General features: G+C 44.0%; 1 protein-coding gene across 1 annotated transcript in view; it reads left to right on the top strand.

The window, feature by feature from the left end:
* Positions 1-16863, top strand: part of csmd2 (CUB and Sushi multiple domains 2) — a 247752-nt gene that overhangs the window by 135732 nt on the left and 95157 nt on the right. Inside the window, exons 14-23 of the mRNA XM_047344263.1 lie at positions 3198-3380; positions 4637-4827; positions 4998-5133; positions 8130-8324; positions 10440-10578; positions 11964-12151; positions 13344-13532; positions 14106-14222; positions 14668-14883; positions 16119-16307. Of these exons, the coding sequence (XP_047200219.1) occupies positions 3198-3380; positions 4637-4827; positions 4998-5133; positions 8130-8324; positions 10440-10578; positions 11964-12151; positions 13344-13532; positions 14106-14222; positions 14668-14883; positions 16119-16307 (1743 nt within the window). The remainder of the gene's footprint in view (positions 1-3197; positions 3381-4636; positions 4828-4997; positions 5134-8129; positions 8325-10439; positions 10579-11963; positions 12152-13343; positions 13533-14105; positions 14223-14667; positions 14884-16118; positions 16308-16863) is intronic.

The raw sequence follows: 16863 nt of genomic DNA, 5'->3' as shown, positions 1-16863 counted from the left end.
TAAGTTAACCTAACCCCAGTGCAATACACTTTCAGTTCTTAACACAGCAAAATGCCACGTTCCTTAAATGAGAAACTGAAATCTGCGTTGTGATTCGGATTGGCACCGGATGCCCTTTATAATCTTTTCTTCAGTATCAGTCTGGGGTTTAGATTCGGTAAAGTGCAGCAAGAAGAGAGTTCATGATGAAGCATGTTGGGCCATAAAGTTACAATAAATTGAGAAACTACCAAATATATCCCATTCCCACAAATGGTGCTGATAGAATTAGGCCCAAATGGAAATGCAGGTATATGGAGTCCATCAAGGTATTATGTGCGATAGTGTGTTACACAAATATACTTGGCTATCAAAGTCCCTGTGTGATCCTAAGCCTCGAGCAATTGCGGCGCAGTTGTTGACAGTAATGTGAGTTTGAGCGCCATAACAACGCTCGGATTACCCTGGAATGTCAAGGAGATGCGGGGGGGGGGGGACAACAACAAACGTCTCTTCCCTTATTCATGACAATCAAGCGCAGGTTCGCTCTGTCCTGCCTCTGTGTGTGTTGCGCCTGAGAGATCGTCTCATCCACGATGACGCAGATACATCCACTAACATGTGTATAACAGCCGATTAACGCAGTCCACAAAAGACTTCACTTCAAAGGCCCCTCTCATTTATATCCTCCATTTTTCGCCAAAGCTCTACTTTAAACGCTGCCGTGAATCTGCTGCAGTGTCAAACAAGTGATTGTATGATTGGGTGTGCGTGTGGTTTTTGCGCTCGTAGCCGGTTTCTCCTCCCCGATCTGGTTTCTTTTGGATCTCGCACATTCCCCCGTCATTCCTTCTCCTCTCAGGCTCGGCTTAAAACCCGCTCTCGGCGTCCCCCTCCTTTTTAAAGGTGACTTCCACGTGTAAGATCAATGAGTTGTCTTGTGAGTGAGGTCGCCTCAGGATAGCCATACATCCAAACAGCAGTGAGCTCTAAATATGTGTTCTAAATGATGATCATCATTAGGGCCCGGGTATGGATTTATACCCAGCATCACCCCTGGTGCGATTTAAAACCGTATTAGGCCCTGCCGTCATTTCCTGGATGGATGATCTTATTCGCTCTCTGTGTTTCCCCATCTGGAAGCCCTCGATAGGATGCCTCAGCATTCCCACATGCAGACTGCATCCTTGGGAAAAGTAGAAAGAAGAGTGAGTGAAAGAGAGGGATGCGCATAAATCTCGGCGTAATGAAATTGGGCGGGTGCGGCGTTAAGGGCGAAGGATGGTCATGGAGGTGCCTGTGTGTGTGTGTGTGTGTGTGTGTCTGTGTCTGTGTCTGTGTGTGTGTGTGTGCGTGTGTGTGTGTGTGCGTTTCTGACGGAAAGTGCGTACGTCAGCTTCCAGTGCAAGTGAGAGCACTCAGCAAAGGGAGGGATACATTTGATCGCGAGATAGAGAGATACAGATAAGGTAGACTTTTTTAAAGATGAGCGAGTATGGGGGGTAAAAGGTGACGCCAATGGAGAAAAAAATAAAATAAATCCATGCTGAGACGTCACGTTGATTTTATCGCCATGAAGTATAGAAGCTAGTCTCTCCTGTCAGCCTGTAATGACCCCCGCACACTGAGTCATCCATAGTTAATTGCTAATATCCATTCAGTTATATGTATCCGGTCTAAGGTTCTAGACAGGAACAATATCTCTTATGCAAAACACGGAGGAACTGAGGTGAGGACCAGACTGATGACACTCTCCAGCTGAGGACACATTACTCAACTTCACTTAGTGTTGAGGACATGCTCACGTAAGGACTCTCAGATGACTTTTTTACAAAATACCCAACTTCTAACGATTGCAGAACCCTCACATCTGATCGAGAGAAACACGAGCTCTAATGCTACAGTCACCTACAACAAGCAGTTGATAGTGTCGATAATCAGATTTAACTGTTGCACTAATGTCCTGGTGTGCATCAGATGAGCCGGCACTTCTGTACTGTAGGAAGAAAAACTCGATCTGTTCCCGAAAAGACACTGGATCTACAGGGCGGATGCGGCTCAGGAGACAGAGAGGGTCGTCCACTAACCAGAAGGGTTTGATCCCCGTCTCCTCCAGTCTGAAGTGTCCTTGGGCAAGATACCGAACCCCAAATTGCCCCTGACAGCTGCACTGACAGTGTATGAACGGTGTGTGTGATAGAGAAAGCGCTGCTGTATGAAGGTGTGGGTGTGGACGGGCGAAGGCGACTCGCTGCTGGACTGTAAATCCCTTTGATAAAACCTCCAAATAAAAAAGACTCCATTTATCATATATTTCTTCAGTAATGTAAAATTCCAAGAAGGTTTTCTAGATAAGAGCTAAACAAGACCATGTTGGTGTTGTTGTGTTTTCTTACTTTCATTAAGTCCATGTCCATGTTAATCATGTCATGTCCATCAAGGTCAAATAAATCCTGTCCCCTTCGCTAACATACAGATATTAAATGAAGATTGATTATTCATCTCGGTATTGGAGGACACAAGAAGCAACATATCCCATAATCTGCGTTTCGTTTCATGCTCGGCACAGATTATCCATAGAGCACATTCTGTTCCTCCTCTTATGTGACCTTCAATGCTTCCTGCAAGGGAAGAACTTTTTATTTTGTTTCTCTACTCTAAGATGTGTCATCCTGGGACACACGTTCAGCGCTCTACGGACACATGTTGTGTCAAACAGCTGAACTCACATTTGCCTGAAAGCGGAATATAGCCCTGTTTGATATGTTTTGGATGGAACGTGCGATCCTGCATCTCCAGATCACTTCTTATCTATGCAGTTGCATCTTGTCAATATCTGCTGGAGGCAACAGGCAGTAATAACCTTCGGATGAGAAGCCCTCCCCTCCTCTTCTATTTGATATATATCTATATTTCTGGGCAAAAGAGGAGAAAATATTCCTCTCATGTGCTACAGGCCCCCACCTGATTGTTAATGGTGTTAAATATAACTTGCTATGACATTACAATTTCATTTAATATAGGAGTTAAAGTGAGCGCGGTCAGGGAGCTGGGTGCAAATTACATTGTGACCTTTAAATTTATATCTCCACTACGACACCAGGTAATAAGGACGGGTCTTTATTTATACAACCCACACTAATGTTTCCCTTCTTGAAATTGCTTATTATCATTATGGCTTGCATAGTAAGTAATCTGCCTGTTTCCTGACCACGCAGAGATCGACCAGGGCAGCTGCGGAGATCCTGGCATCCCAGCTTACGGCAAACGGGAGGGGGCAGGTTTCCGTCACGGGGACCGGCTGTACTTCGAGTGTCTGCCTGCCTTTGAGCTGGTCGGCAAGAAGAACATCACCTGCCAGAAGAACAACCAGTGGTCGGCGAAGAAACCCAGCTGTGTTTGTAAGTCCCATACACCCTGTGCACACACACACACACACACGCACAGGGACAACGCTGCTCACGCGGCGCATAAATGAATGCCGATGAGTGCGGGGAGGGCTGCATAATAAAACGGTCAGATTATCCCTACAGTTTGCAGAGCAGAGGCTGCAGATTCTGAAACAATAGGGGGGCTTATTAGCTAATTAACGCCATGAAAGACAAACACCGAGCGTGAGAGCGTTGGAGGATGAGGGCGAAAAAAGTAAAAGGGAGCTGACCATGCAGATAATACCCTCTGTTGTATTATTGATGAGATAATAGGGGTGGACAAAAAGCCGCAGTATCTAGATAAACATCACTGAGCTGACTGACAGTGGCTCCTGGCGCCGGAGTCAGTTTGGCTGCATAATAAAGGGAGAGAATGTTTATTTGATTAACATTTAACAATACGTCGTAGTCGTGTAGACACAATGCGGCAGGGTTGTCTTTTTGTCATTGCCAGGTTGTTTGTGTGCATTAGGTTTTAGAGATATTTATTCGCATCCCCTTGATTCAAGCCAACAGGAGGACTTTACACCAGTTTAAACCGACCAATCAAACAACCTCACCAGCCCTCAGGTGCTGTTCAGACATCGGCCCTGAGAGAGTCGATCACAAGTTCGTCTCTTCGCACCCGACGATAAAATGCGTCCTGAATGTGTCTCCTGTGACATCTTGTGATCGGATCTCACTTCCCCCGCTCGATATGAAAATAACAATTGCTGTCATTTGTTTTTTGCGAAGACCAAATGTTGCTTTTTTTACAAAGTATAAGTGTACAGGTGTGTTTGATGTCAATGCTGTGTTTGTCAGTGTGTTGGCAAAAGCGACAGAAATACAGAGAGATAGAGAGATAGAGAGAGAGGCATGCAGAGTCATGAGGGACTGAATAAATCACTTCCCCCTTTTAGAGGAGTCCAAACTCTGCCTACCTCTGAACTTAACCATTTTTGGAAATTTGACTTTCTTCAACTTCCATTAAACACTTTGCTTCTGCATCTGGGTATTCACGAGTTTCTTTTTTTACATTTGCAATGTGCTCTTAGCAAGTATAACGTCATCGTACACCTGGATGTACTATTTCTACAAGATAACACAGTGTGTCCATATGACTTCCTCCCAGGGCTCTTAGATGTCTATGGTTTATGAAGTAGATGTATTCAGATTCAGTCAAATCGAATTATATTGTCTCAATGCTCATTCTTCATGTCTTCAACTCTCCATCACTCCGACAGTTTCCTGTTTCTTCAACTTCACCACTCCATCCGGGGTGCTGCTGTCCCCCAACTACCCTCAGGAGTACGGAAACAACATGCACTGTGTGTGGCTGATCATCTCCAACCCAGAGAGCCGAATCAATCTGGCCTTCAACGATCTCAGCATGGAGAAACAGTTTGACTTCCTCTCGATCAAGGATGGAGGAAAGGTAGTGACGGGTTATAAGCTGCTGTCCTTATTTCGAAAATATTTCTCTGTGCAACTTCATCCACTGGCCTGTCTGTCAGTTACTGTGCTCTCAGTAGGAAAAGCAGCCTGTATAATCATGTGTACGATCTCAGCAGGCTTTCTTATTCTGCCCTTCTTCCTGCCTGACAGGCTGAGTCTCCGATCCTGGGAACCTTCTCCGGTGACGTCCTTCCTCCTCCCATAACAACTAGTGCCCACGTGGCACGTCTGGAGTTCCTGACTGACCACACCTACACAGACCGAGGCTTCAACATCACGTTTACGAGTAAGTACTTCAGTGGAGGAGTTTCTCGAAGGTTGTAACAAACTGGACTGGATGTTGTGTTTACTCCGGTCTCCCCCCCAGAGTGCATACACTCTTCCACCCGTCCTTACCCTCACATGCATAGTCATATAGAGAAAAGACACAACAAAACAAAGGTCTTTATTGTCTAGATATAGACTTGACTTATAAATAGAACCCAGACAAAGATGCGGCACCCTTACCTGACACGTCCATTGTGGCTGCGCTCATTAAATTCTATTCTGGGTAACTGCTGACTTCTGAGGAAATTCCGGATGGGTTTTATACTCTTTACACAGCACATGCTGGCTGCGTGCTGGTAAGCCCATTTCATGGATATACTGTACTGTGAGGGGTTGGCAACGGAATTATTGTATTCAACGCATGTGCTCTATTGTGAAATAGAGGCTAATCTGTGCAATTTATTTGTTTTACACATCCCAAAATAAGCATCTGCGAACAAAGAGTCCAGCCCTAACCTTATAAACCGACAAAGCTATTCATAAATAGTTATGGTGCCGTCGGGAGGTTTGTTTCAGTACGACTTGTCTTTGAGATTAGGGTGTGAGTCAATTTCATGCACGCAATAAAATGTTATTTTTATTTAGACAGTTTGTTTTCATAGCCTCTAGTTTGTACTTCTCACCCTTGGTCCAGCTCAGTATAGTACAGGAAGACTCTGGCATTTAGCTGCTTGGGAACATATTATTAGTAGTAATAGTTATTGGTTAGGTAGTTATGGTATTTATGGTCGTGCCCATAGAAGTGTCCAGTGCACATGGACTTATAAAACCCCAGAAATACAGTTGTAGTTAATATGAAACCTTGCTAATACAATAACCTAATTTCCTTTGAACCAAAGGACTGAATCTTAAAATCATGTAATGAGAAATACACATAACATTTTTTTTTTTAACTGGGTGTCAGAAAAAATAAATGCGCTATTTAACCTTATTTCTACAAGGTGAGTCTCACGGAGATTACAGCATCTCTAAATTAATCTTACCGAATAAAGATTGTATCTCTCTAATCCCGGGATGTCTACAAACTGCACAAAATGTCCCAGTTACTAATCTTTGTAGTTACACACTGCTCCGGCATATGCACACAAGATTGTCTGATCCGCTCACATTTATGTATGCATCTCCCATAGTTGTAGTATTAAGGAGACACTGCACACTTAGATTTGTTTTTTGAGCAGTAAATTATACGACTGTTCTTTGATTAATACATTAATGTTGGTTTTATTTCACAATAAATACTTTATACTCATAATGCTATCTATCTAACCAACGCTTGCATAGTGTCAGTTAACAAACAAAGTTACCACCCTCCAATCAAAGGTGGGCAGCCCCCCCCCACCGCCAGTGACCGCACATAAGTAGGAAATTGGAAAAAAGCGCTGATTTTCAAATCTATCTTGAAACTAAATCCCTCAACCAGCACGTCGTCTACCTTTAGAGGTGTGCCCCATCCTCTCCCGCCCCTCAGCTGTCTGTCACACACCCACTGAACCACTGGCTGAGACACTCCCCTGTGCCGGCGGTTCTACCGGCTCAGGACCATCATGCCCCTCAGACAAGGGTTAGCCCCAGCTGTTTTGGTACCGGTCAGTTGTCCCAGCGTTTCAGTCGATCCGGAGGGCCGTGGTCTTTGCCGCCAGCAAACGGCGGAAGGTGTCTTAGCCCCGCCTCCCATCACTCCGCTCTCAAGGCATTTTTTTAAATCTTAGCCAAAACTCAGAGGGGAAGTTACTTTAATATAATGATTATTGTTATGGTAGCCGTGGAGACTTGCTCATCCGTATTTGTATATTCATTTAAACCAATGCAATCTAATTCTAATTGCATTGTGCCCTCAAGACTGCTTCTGTTTCCTGCTCTTAGTTCTTGAATCCGCTAACAACATACCTCAGCTTACCCAGAATGCTCTTGGGTCGTGGGCTCCAGCTCATTTTCACAGCATCAGCTCGGCCCAGGTGTCTGTGTAAAGCCACGGCGCGGCTCACACGTGGCAACTAATGCAATAATTAGCAAGTCAGATGAACACATAAATAACCAATGCTGCGCAGGCGAATGAATGTCAAGAGCGGTTAATTGAAGTTGACGGTTGGTTCCTGACGACGGCGGCGTCTAACTGCAGGTTTTTTTTTCCGTGGGGGTTGCGGGGCTGAGCAGACAACTTCCATCATTCATGTTAATTAAGGACATGCCAAACTGTATTGAGGGGATTTTTGCCTGTTAATAAATAGGATGATCGTGATGGATGAGGTGTGGCGGGCACTCTGTTTGGGTCCAGTGGCTGCAGAAGAGGGATTTATCAACACCCACACGTCGTGTCACCTCGCCACGTGTGTGTGTGTGTGTGTATACAAGAGTGAGAAATTATGTAGAGAGAGATAGAGGCGCAGGTGATGTATTTGTTTACATGCCTTGTTCCGGGGTTATGCCTCTTCTATAGTGACTGCGCGGCCCCTTCTCACTCGTACCTCCTCATTAAGAAGCCTGAGAGGTAAAGTTTTTGCAGACGTGTGAAAACAATTTCCCCCGTTTGTCTGCTCCACGTATCATTCAGCGGTGTCATCTGGCGCCGACGATTTGCATACGCTGTGGTTTCCCACGCGTTGGAATTACTGCAGCAGGTTGAATCAATGTGACTCACTAAGTGAAACTCATTTCTTCTTGTTAAACGGCGGCATTACTAAGTGCTGACAGTGGAGGGAAAAAGTTTGGTCGAGAAACTTGGGTAATTATTTTAGATTCTCCATGGAAATTAGAATCCTTGCAGTGAAAATGCAATGTGTGACAAGGATTAATGGCAGCAGAATCGCATGTGATCTGTTCGTCTAGCGTTTTTCAAAAGAGTGGCACTGTTAAAGTTGAATTTCCTTTTTTTTTATATTTTGGAATTAGTAAATAAACTCTCCTGGCTTCTACCTTCACACTGACGCCGTATTCTCTCTGGGTTGTTTCCGACAGCGTTTCGCCACAACGAGTGTCCAGACCCCGGTGTCCCGGTTAACGGGAAGCGCTTCGGTGAGAGCCTTCAGCTGGGCAGCTCCATCTCCTTCCTGTGCGAGGAGGGCTTCGTGAAGACCCACGGCTCTCAAACCGTCTCCTGCATTCTCAAGGATGGCAACGTGGTGTGGGATAACGCTGTTCCCCGTTGTGAAGGTAGGTAAGGGAGGGGTTACCGCGGCAACGTTTTGGCTTCACCCTCCGATTTTTAAAATGTTTTAATTATGTGACAAAAGGTGAAGCTTCACGCCGGGGACACACATTGATGTAAGGAAAGTAAAATCATAAGATTTGCCGACAGAGTTATTGTAAATATGAACTAGCTGAGTGGATTTTTATTCCATATGTTCTATCCAATATTACACAGGTATGTGTTGATATATTTACGCTGCTGTTGCCATAGTTACATGTCGTATGGAAGTCTGGGCAACCCTGAGTGAAAACAATATTTTTGTTGACTCAGTAAAATATAATACAACCACTCTACCAAACGGATACTAAACATGAATGTGATGTTGATGCATTGCTGCTTTTTTATTACATGAACTAAAAAAGCCAGAAAAAAGACGACGGATGAAAAAGCCATGAAATCACAGGCAACGACATCAGGAAATGGAGGTTAAGGTGAAATGTAGAAATCAAGATAAGGTCTGGAAATCTAAGAGACCTTCAGATAAAACTACACGTCTGCAGAAATACAAAGTAAAACCCTCACGTGAAGGTGTAGCTGACACAGGAGCGGTGGAGCATCGTTCCACCCGGCTCTGTGAAGACATAATGTGTTTGCTGCAGTGGCTTTTTTAAAATAATTTCATGTCAATAATCAACAAAATTCCCTGAATCTCTACATACAACTGCAGTTTGAGTGGATAAGTAAAACTCCAGAGACCACCGGGATAGATATGCAGAGGTGGAAAGAGAAAGATGAACATATATTTTCTTTCTTTCTTTCTTTCTTTCTTTCTTTCTTTCTTTCTTTCTTTCCCACCCAGGTGGCCGCTCTTAAAGCTTGTATATGACTGTTGTAAACTGATTAAATAACAGCGTGTTGTTTTAATTTAAACATTGAGTAAAAACAGGAACTTAGGAAACTCCTACAAGTGCCCATGGACACCTGGACCTGCCTGTGCACCTCGATGGAACCCAGACATTTAACCTCTGTGTTTATTTACCTATGTAACTACCCACTCGTGGTGGTCGAGCCAAAGAAGGAACCTAAAGGCAAAACATCCCCAAGAAACACAAGCAAACCCAGCTGCTCCACGCACACCCGCGCAACTCCCAAAGACACCAACGAGGAAACATCAAAGGCAGAAATTCAAAAAATGAGTTCAAAGCTAAATAAATGTGAACAAAAGAGAAATACATTTAAAAGAGAATAAAATAGTGAAATCTAAGAGAGAGCAGATGTATTACAGGGAGTAATATCAAACATTTAAATAGAGTGTATTAAAAGGGAAATAATCAATAAAAAGACAAGACAGAAAACAAGCTGTGACTACCACTTCCTGATTCCGTAGTCAATAAACTATTTCCAGCAAAACACAGCAGGCTAATATGGCTAACAATGCTACGATAAAGCTAAGCTTCAACCAGCGTAGGTTGTTGGACTGAATGGTTAGGAGTCTGAAGGGGTCTAATCTAGTTCACCACTCATATGCAAAGGAGGAACCCCCCGTGTGCCCGAGCAGCTTTGTATTCCTCCGAGACCATCTATCTTACCCCGGTGTTTGTAGCGTAATGCGTTTTATAGATGTCCTTCAATATGCTGAGTTGGCTGATTAAATCATTCCTCTTCAAAGAGAGCGAGGAGCTGGCACTGTTACTAAGCCCTCCGCTTTGCACGTGCGCTCTGGTCGAGGATCGGCACGCGCACGGCGAAGCGAGATGAGGGGTCGACGTGCTCAAGTGTCTTTTGTGCTAACGATCAGGGATATTCTGTCGCTCCCCGTTTGATGGGTGCGACAGCGGCACCTCTTCTCTTCCTGGGAAGGGGTTAAACGACAGATTTGAAAGACAAAAAGCGTAGAGGGGGGGGGGAGAAGCTCCTGCAGTCGCTCCGACACATGATGTATGCGCAGGGCATTCACGCAATAACAGGCCCGGTCTTAGGCGGAATAGTTAACCTTCAAGTGCTGTCACCAATTTACATTAAATAGACCCCGGCAGTTAAAGAAATGGGATGAGCCCCAGCTGATGCATGGGATCATATATGGACATTGTCATACAGCAGCTGTTTTTTGTTTTTTTTGTACCGTTTCTCTCCTTTAGCCCCATGCGGAGGAGATCTGAAGGCTCCCACTGGGATCATCCTCTCCCCCGGCTGGCCAGAACTCTATAAGGAGGCCCTTAACTGTGAATGGATCATCGAGGCTCCTCCGGGCTACCCCATTAAGATCATCTTCGACAAGTGAGTCACCCAGATAGCATCGCTTCTTTTTTTTTTTTCACGCTTGGAAACAAGTTTGAATTTCTCTCTCGCTTTTCCTTATTTTCAACACGTGTGTGCGTGCTTATCTCCACTAGCTTTAATCTCTTCCCATCTGTCTTCCATCGCTGCGGGTAAAGCACTTGATCTAATGCACATTAACATACATCTCCTATTGGGAAACCACTATGTTTTATTTAGTAAGTGCCCATTAGTATTTCATTTGATACCCACTCTATACCCGCCACATCTACACACAAAGAAATCCAACCAGGACCTGCAAGTATGTAAATGGCGTTGGTCTGTCAAGGGGAAACGAGGAGATGGGAGAGGAGGCCCTCTCTGTCCCGATTGAGAGAGAGAGAGAGAGAGAGAGGGCGACATGCAGTCGTTGGATCAAACGCTACATCAGTGTTTCGTTTCAGCTCATCCTTGCGAGCCCATCTCATCCCCATCCCCGCCACGATCGCACGCCATGCAAAATGAATACAACATAAATGTTTGTTGCTCTTTAATTTTTATGTAACATCAATAAAATATCACAAACCGCTTCATTTAGATGACATGCTTCCGAAACTGAGCAATTTATTCATGGCTTTGAAGATGAAGTGGCTCTGGCAACAAAGGCAGAGACGCACGAACGGACGCAGTCGCGCGCACGTGCACACGCCAACGCGGGCGCGCTCGCACAGATGCACTCACCAAAGCGTGCCAAATGTCTTCAGGATTTCCCACAGCTCAGACGTGTGCAAATTGGAAATAATTTAATTTTAACCGTCCTGGTTTGACAATGTTGAAAAGCTAACAAGTTGGTTTAAAAGCTTAAAGTTTCCTTCAAGCGTCAAAGTCAGACACATGAGGCGGCAGTGACCTTTCAGCTCATGTAGATAAATAAACAAAGACCAAATCATTCTTCAGAGCTGACTTGATATTTAACGTCAGGGATATTTTCACTCGAGTGATGAGGTTTCAGGCACTTTTCAGGCTAATTTCACACCAGTTTCATAAATATATTCATCAAATTTTTGGGGATCTATCCAGTTGGTTTCAAATTTGGTGGATTTGTAAATATTTGTATGTATTTTGTCATCTGTCATCAATTCCAAATTACACTTAGCGTTGGCCATTTATCCCAAAAATTTGATTAACCCACTTTGAGGCCCTTGGGCATAAATGAAAAGCACACCACTTTTCAGTTTGTGCTAATTTCCTTAAACACACTTTTTCCAACCGTGTAAATATTGATATTTTTCCAAAATATAGAACGTGCCTAAAAACTGTTATCATTTCAGTTGATATTTCCCCTTTGGTAGATTTCCAGAAGCAGCCGCCACGCTCAATAAAAATCCCCGTTTCCCTGTCCTCAGGTTCCGCACGGAGGTCAACTACGACGTGCTGGAGGTGCGTGACGGGCGATTCCCATCGTCGCCTATGATCGGCAGTTACCAAGGCACCCAGGTTCCCCAGTTCCTCATCAGCACCTCCAACTTCGTGTTTCTCCTCTTCTCCACTGACAAGAGCCACTCGGACATCGGCTTCCGCATTCGCTATGAAAGTAAGTCTCGTGAAGTCAAACCTTCAGATATACAGTAGATGAAAGAAGAGCTCATTCCCCCCTGCTCCACAGACCCTAATAGAGATGACTCCATCACATACAAGTTAAATCAGAGACTGAAAAGAAGTGATGCTTGTTCAACGCACTCGTAAAATCTTCGGAGTCATGGCTGTAAATATAATCTCTGCAGGCTCTCAATTTCACCATGAAGCCATTCGTATTAGAACACCTATAATTAGAAAGGAAATGGGTGGAGATTATTCTCTCAGATATGACACACATCGCCAAGCTCAAAATTATATATACACACTGCCTATTGCGCGCGCACACACACACACACACCACGCCACACACACACACACACACACACACACACAAATCCTCATCCCATCAAGTTCAACCCTTGAGACAAATCCTCCTCTGATTTCCACCTGTGTGGCTCACACTGGTTACAGTTTGCTTTTAAAATCTCTGCAGAGCTCCAGTAATTCACTGTGAGCACTACTTGGTTGGAAGCTCTGCATGGTGGAGTGGGAAGGAGCTCTGAAACATTCTCATCGGTTAATTCCTGTTGATGAACAGGGTTTGTGTAAATTATTTATCGGAGCTGCTATGGGATTGCAAACTGCCAAAGTACACACGCATTTTACGGAAGTAAAAGTTCAAATAAATGGACAAAAAGGTACTCAAGTAAAAGTACCAAATTAACTTATCTAATTAAGTAAAAGTAACTAAGAACTTCCTGTTAAATAGCCTTTAAGTGTTCAAAATAAAAGTACTTTTAGAGTGAATGCTTATTACTGAGTCATTATGTTTGTTGCTGCCGCAGAAGGCGGGGTCTAATGTTACCTGTCTGATCTGATTGGATCAGTGGACGAATTCCCCTCTGGTTATTCATTACTTTTGAAAATATATAAAACAATGCAAACATGTAACACAATGCATAGAGTAGAAAGTACAGATATTTGCTGATATATGTACAGTAGTGGAGTAAAAGTGAAAAGTACCTGAAAACTGAAGTAAATGTACTTAGTTACATCCCACCACTGCTTTTAACATCCATTGACCTGCACTATTTAAAACAGAATAAAAGCTTAATTACAGTAAAGGCAGGTGGTGTTTTTCTTATATGTGTATTTGATCATGCGTTGATCCCCTTCCTGTTTTCTGACGTCCCTCTCCTCCTCTCCAGCCTTACAGCTGCAGTCGGATCACTGCGTGGATCCCGGCATACCTGTCAACGGACAGCGCCACGGCAACGACTTCTACGTGGGCGCCTTGGTGACATTTAGCTGCGAGGCCGGCTACACACTCAGTGACACTGAGCCTTTAGAGTGCGAACCCAATTTTCAGTGGAGCCGCCCCCTGCCTAGCTGCGATGGTACGTTCCATAATATTGACCCAGAAATGAGTAGTCGCCTGCCAGATTTCCTCCGTATGCATAAATGGGATTAGAGCTAATTCATTGTATGTTTTTTTACAGATTCAAGATGAGAAATGGTTTGGAGCACTTTGCTTCGTATTGCATCACGTTAAAATCCTTATATACGTCTGCCTTATTATAAAATCTATATAGGATGATAGCGTTTCTTTCTACAACTCTTGTTTTTGGCTTTTAAAAGTTTCTTCCTCATTTCATCATCAATGTTTTGTATGTGCCGCAGTGAGCTTACCCTTTGATCGTTCCCTTTTTCCTCATCTGTAAATTCTTTTGTGTTTAAGGGCGATATTGATTTCTGCCCACTCTGTAATGATATTGATGATACCACTCTCTCCTTTTTATGCTGTTTTGAAGGGCATCCCTTGTAAAGTGTGGTTTACTACACTGTAAATGCACAGACAAACTTTTTCTGGGATTTTACTTCCGTCTCCTGTGCCCTCTCTTATTCCACCCATCTCCCCTTTTTCTCGTTTCTCTCCTTCCATTCGTCTCCGGCGTGCTTCTGCTCGCCAGCCTTGTGCGGCGGTTACATCCAAGGCAACGTCGGCACCATCCTGTCGCCTGGCTTTCCAGACTTCTACCCGCACAACCTGAACTGCACCTGGATAATCGAGACCTCCCATGGCAAAGGTTAGCGGTGAAGTTCCGTGTCAACACACGCAGCAGTCAAATTCAATTTCCGTGACAATGTCACTTCCCCCTCGCCGAGAGGCCTGTTTACTTTGTCGGACAAGATTGTGTCCCGGCGCCTGGAGGGCTGAGAGCCTGGCCTGCGGCGAAGGCACCGCGAGACGACTCTCTGGTCACGTCACCTTTGATAGAGCACTCGCATTGAATTGACACAGCCTCATTTGCAGATGCTCGCTCGGCGTGGGTGTAATGTGTTTGGTGAGAAAGAAGGGGAATCAATGCAATGTTTTATATGCAACTGCTTAACAGCAATATATTTATTTGCATATATTTACATTAACAGACAAGCACAAAAACTTTCAATTTACTTTTCCTGAGGACAAACATTGAAGAACATTACCAGTAGCACACACTGATATCGGCTCTTTCTTCCTCTCTCCTCCAGGTGTCCAGTTCAACTTCCACACGTTTCACCTCGAGAGCCCTCACGACCATTTGCTGGTGACGGAGAACGGCAGCTTCTCTCAGCCGCTGTGGAGGCTGACGGGCTCCACGCTGCCGTCGCCCCTCAGCGCCGGCCTGTTCGGAAACTACACGGCCCAGATCCGCTTCCTCTCCGACTTCTCCGTCTCCTACGAGGGATTCAACATCACCTTCTCCGGTGAGAGGGATTCGGTGACTCAAAAGGGCCGGGGGTGCCGTTCACCGCGCCACAGAGCAACTTGAAGTGTTTAGAAGAGACTGAGAAGGAGATCGGGGGGTTGAGACGGATCAGAACATTAAGAGACTTAGATGCAATTTGAGAGTGGACGTTACGGAGAAGAGATCAGACTCTGTGACCCCTTTAATCACAGGAGTCTGTTTCAATAGGTTATTGACACAAACAGAAAAGCAGGCTTAGGAGAGAGCAACCATAGACGAGGAGAAAAATAATCATCAATGTGTGTCTCTATGTAATTACGTGCACTTGAGAGTGAAATCTGAAAGCGTTAACATCAAGGGAAGTTAATCAATTTTGCAGAAATTTATTAGGATGAAGGATGAATGGTCCTTTACCTAATGCCCCCCTGATATAAACATCTAAGTAAAAATATATAACATCGCTGACACTTTAAAATGCCTCCTTTCCCCAAAAAATATTTAGCTTTTTAGGACAAATGGAAAAAAAACAGTTGTAAAACAGATGAAAGGTTGAATGATGTGAAGATTTCATTACTTCCGACGCCCCGAGGCACATCGTGCTGTAATAAATGTAATAAATGACGTCTGGTCTCCTGATTTAAAAAAAAAATCTTCAAATTGGTTTTATAGGCGATTCAACTTACTAAAACATGGTTAACCCTCCAGGTCAAATGTGGAACCAGTTTAGGGAGCCTTTTAAAACATGACAGAAGGAGTAATTGGTTAAATTTACATGTTTACACACTATAGGAAGTGGCATGTAGTCTTGGTAATAAACGCAAGTACAAAGAAAAAACACCCATCATCACTATTTCTAGACTGAGGACCAAGGGTGACTTTATTTTTTTCTGTCAGGGAGCCCGAGGAGATCAGACTGGCTGACTCCTTATCCTTTTTAAAACGCTTTAAAAAACATATTTTTATTAATGTGCATTTATGGATCTTGTGCTCTGAACTGACTTTTATCTGTTGAGTCACCTTATGACACCTATTTTAATTAAATGGCATTATTGTAACCCCTATTTTATTTGATTATTTTAATTCTTTCATATTTCTTTTCTTATATTCGGCTTCTTTTGAATAATGATTGCTTGACATTTAAACTGTTTTTTAATGTTTTCTTTGCTCCATCTTGTAAAACACTGTTTTGAAAAGAGCTGCATAAATACAGTTTATTAGGATTAATGTGCATTCACACTCTTTTCATTCTGCCAGAGTATGATTTGGAGCCATGCGAGGATCCTGGAATCCCACCGTACAGCACCAGGAAGGGCCTGCAGTACGGCGTGGGCGATGCCCTCATCTTCTCCTGTTTCCCAGGTTACCGTCTGGAGGGTCCGGCGAGGGTGGTGTGCTTAGGGGGCAGGAGGCGGGTGTGGAGTTCCCCTCTGCCAAGGTGTGTTGGTAGGTGGTCACATGCTTTATTTTGGCTTTTTTTCACTCCCCCCTGAGGTCTCCATCACAATTACGCCACACCGGCCCCTCTCACTAACACCCACTCATTAAGACGTGTAGAAAAAAAACATTTGGACGATGAAGCACTTCCTTTTCAATCCTCCTCATTACCATCCCTCCGTACGCCCACTTTTTTTGTCTGCTCATTGGATAGCTTCCCAGAATCAGCCCTTTTGACTTTGTCCAAATTACACAGAGCAGCACCTCTAATGAGGACGACATTAAGCAGTTGAAAACATGTTAATTATCGACGCTGCTCGTTGCGGGCGTCTTCGGAAAACATCACTGATCAAACTGCAGGGATTTAGGTCAGTGTGTTGATGCTCCGATGGATGTGTTGTGAATGTATTCATCCTAATGGTACTAATGGTAGGTAAAGCACAGACTTTCATGATGATTGACGTACTTATTAACACACTTACAGTAGTTGCAAATGGGAGACGGCACTGAGCTACTACTAATTACTTCTTTAGGATATTTTGCACAGTTTTATTTTTATTTCATA

This window comes from Hippoglossus stenolepis, chromosome 17 (assembly GCF_022539355.2).
Source record: "Hippoglossus stenolepis isolate QCI-W04-F060 chromosome 17, HSTE1.2, whole genome shotgun sequence".
NCBI classification, from domain to species: domain Eukaryota; kingdom Metazoa; phylum Chordata; class Actinopteri; order Pleuronectiformes; family Pleuronectidae; genus Hippoglossus; species Hippoglossus stenolepis.
Note: the sequence above shows the minus strand (reverse complement) of the source record. Positions and strands in the feature narration are given on the sequence as shown.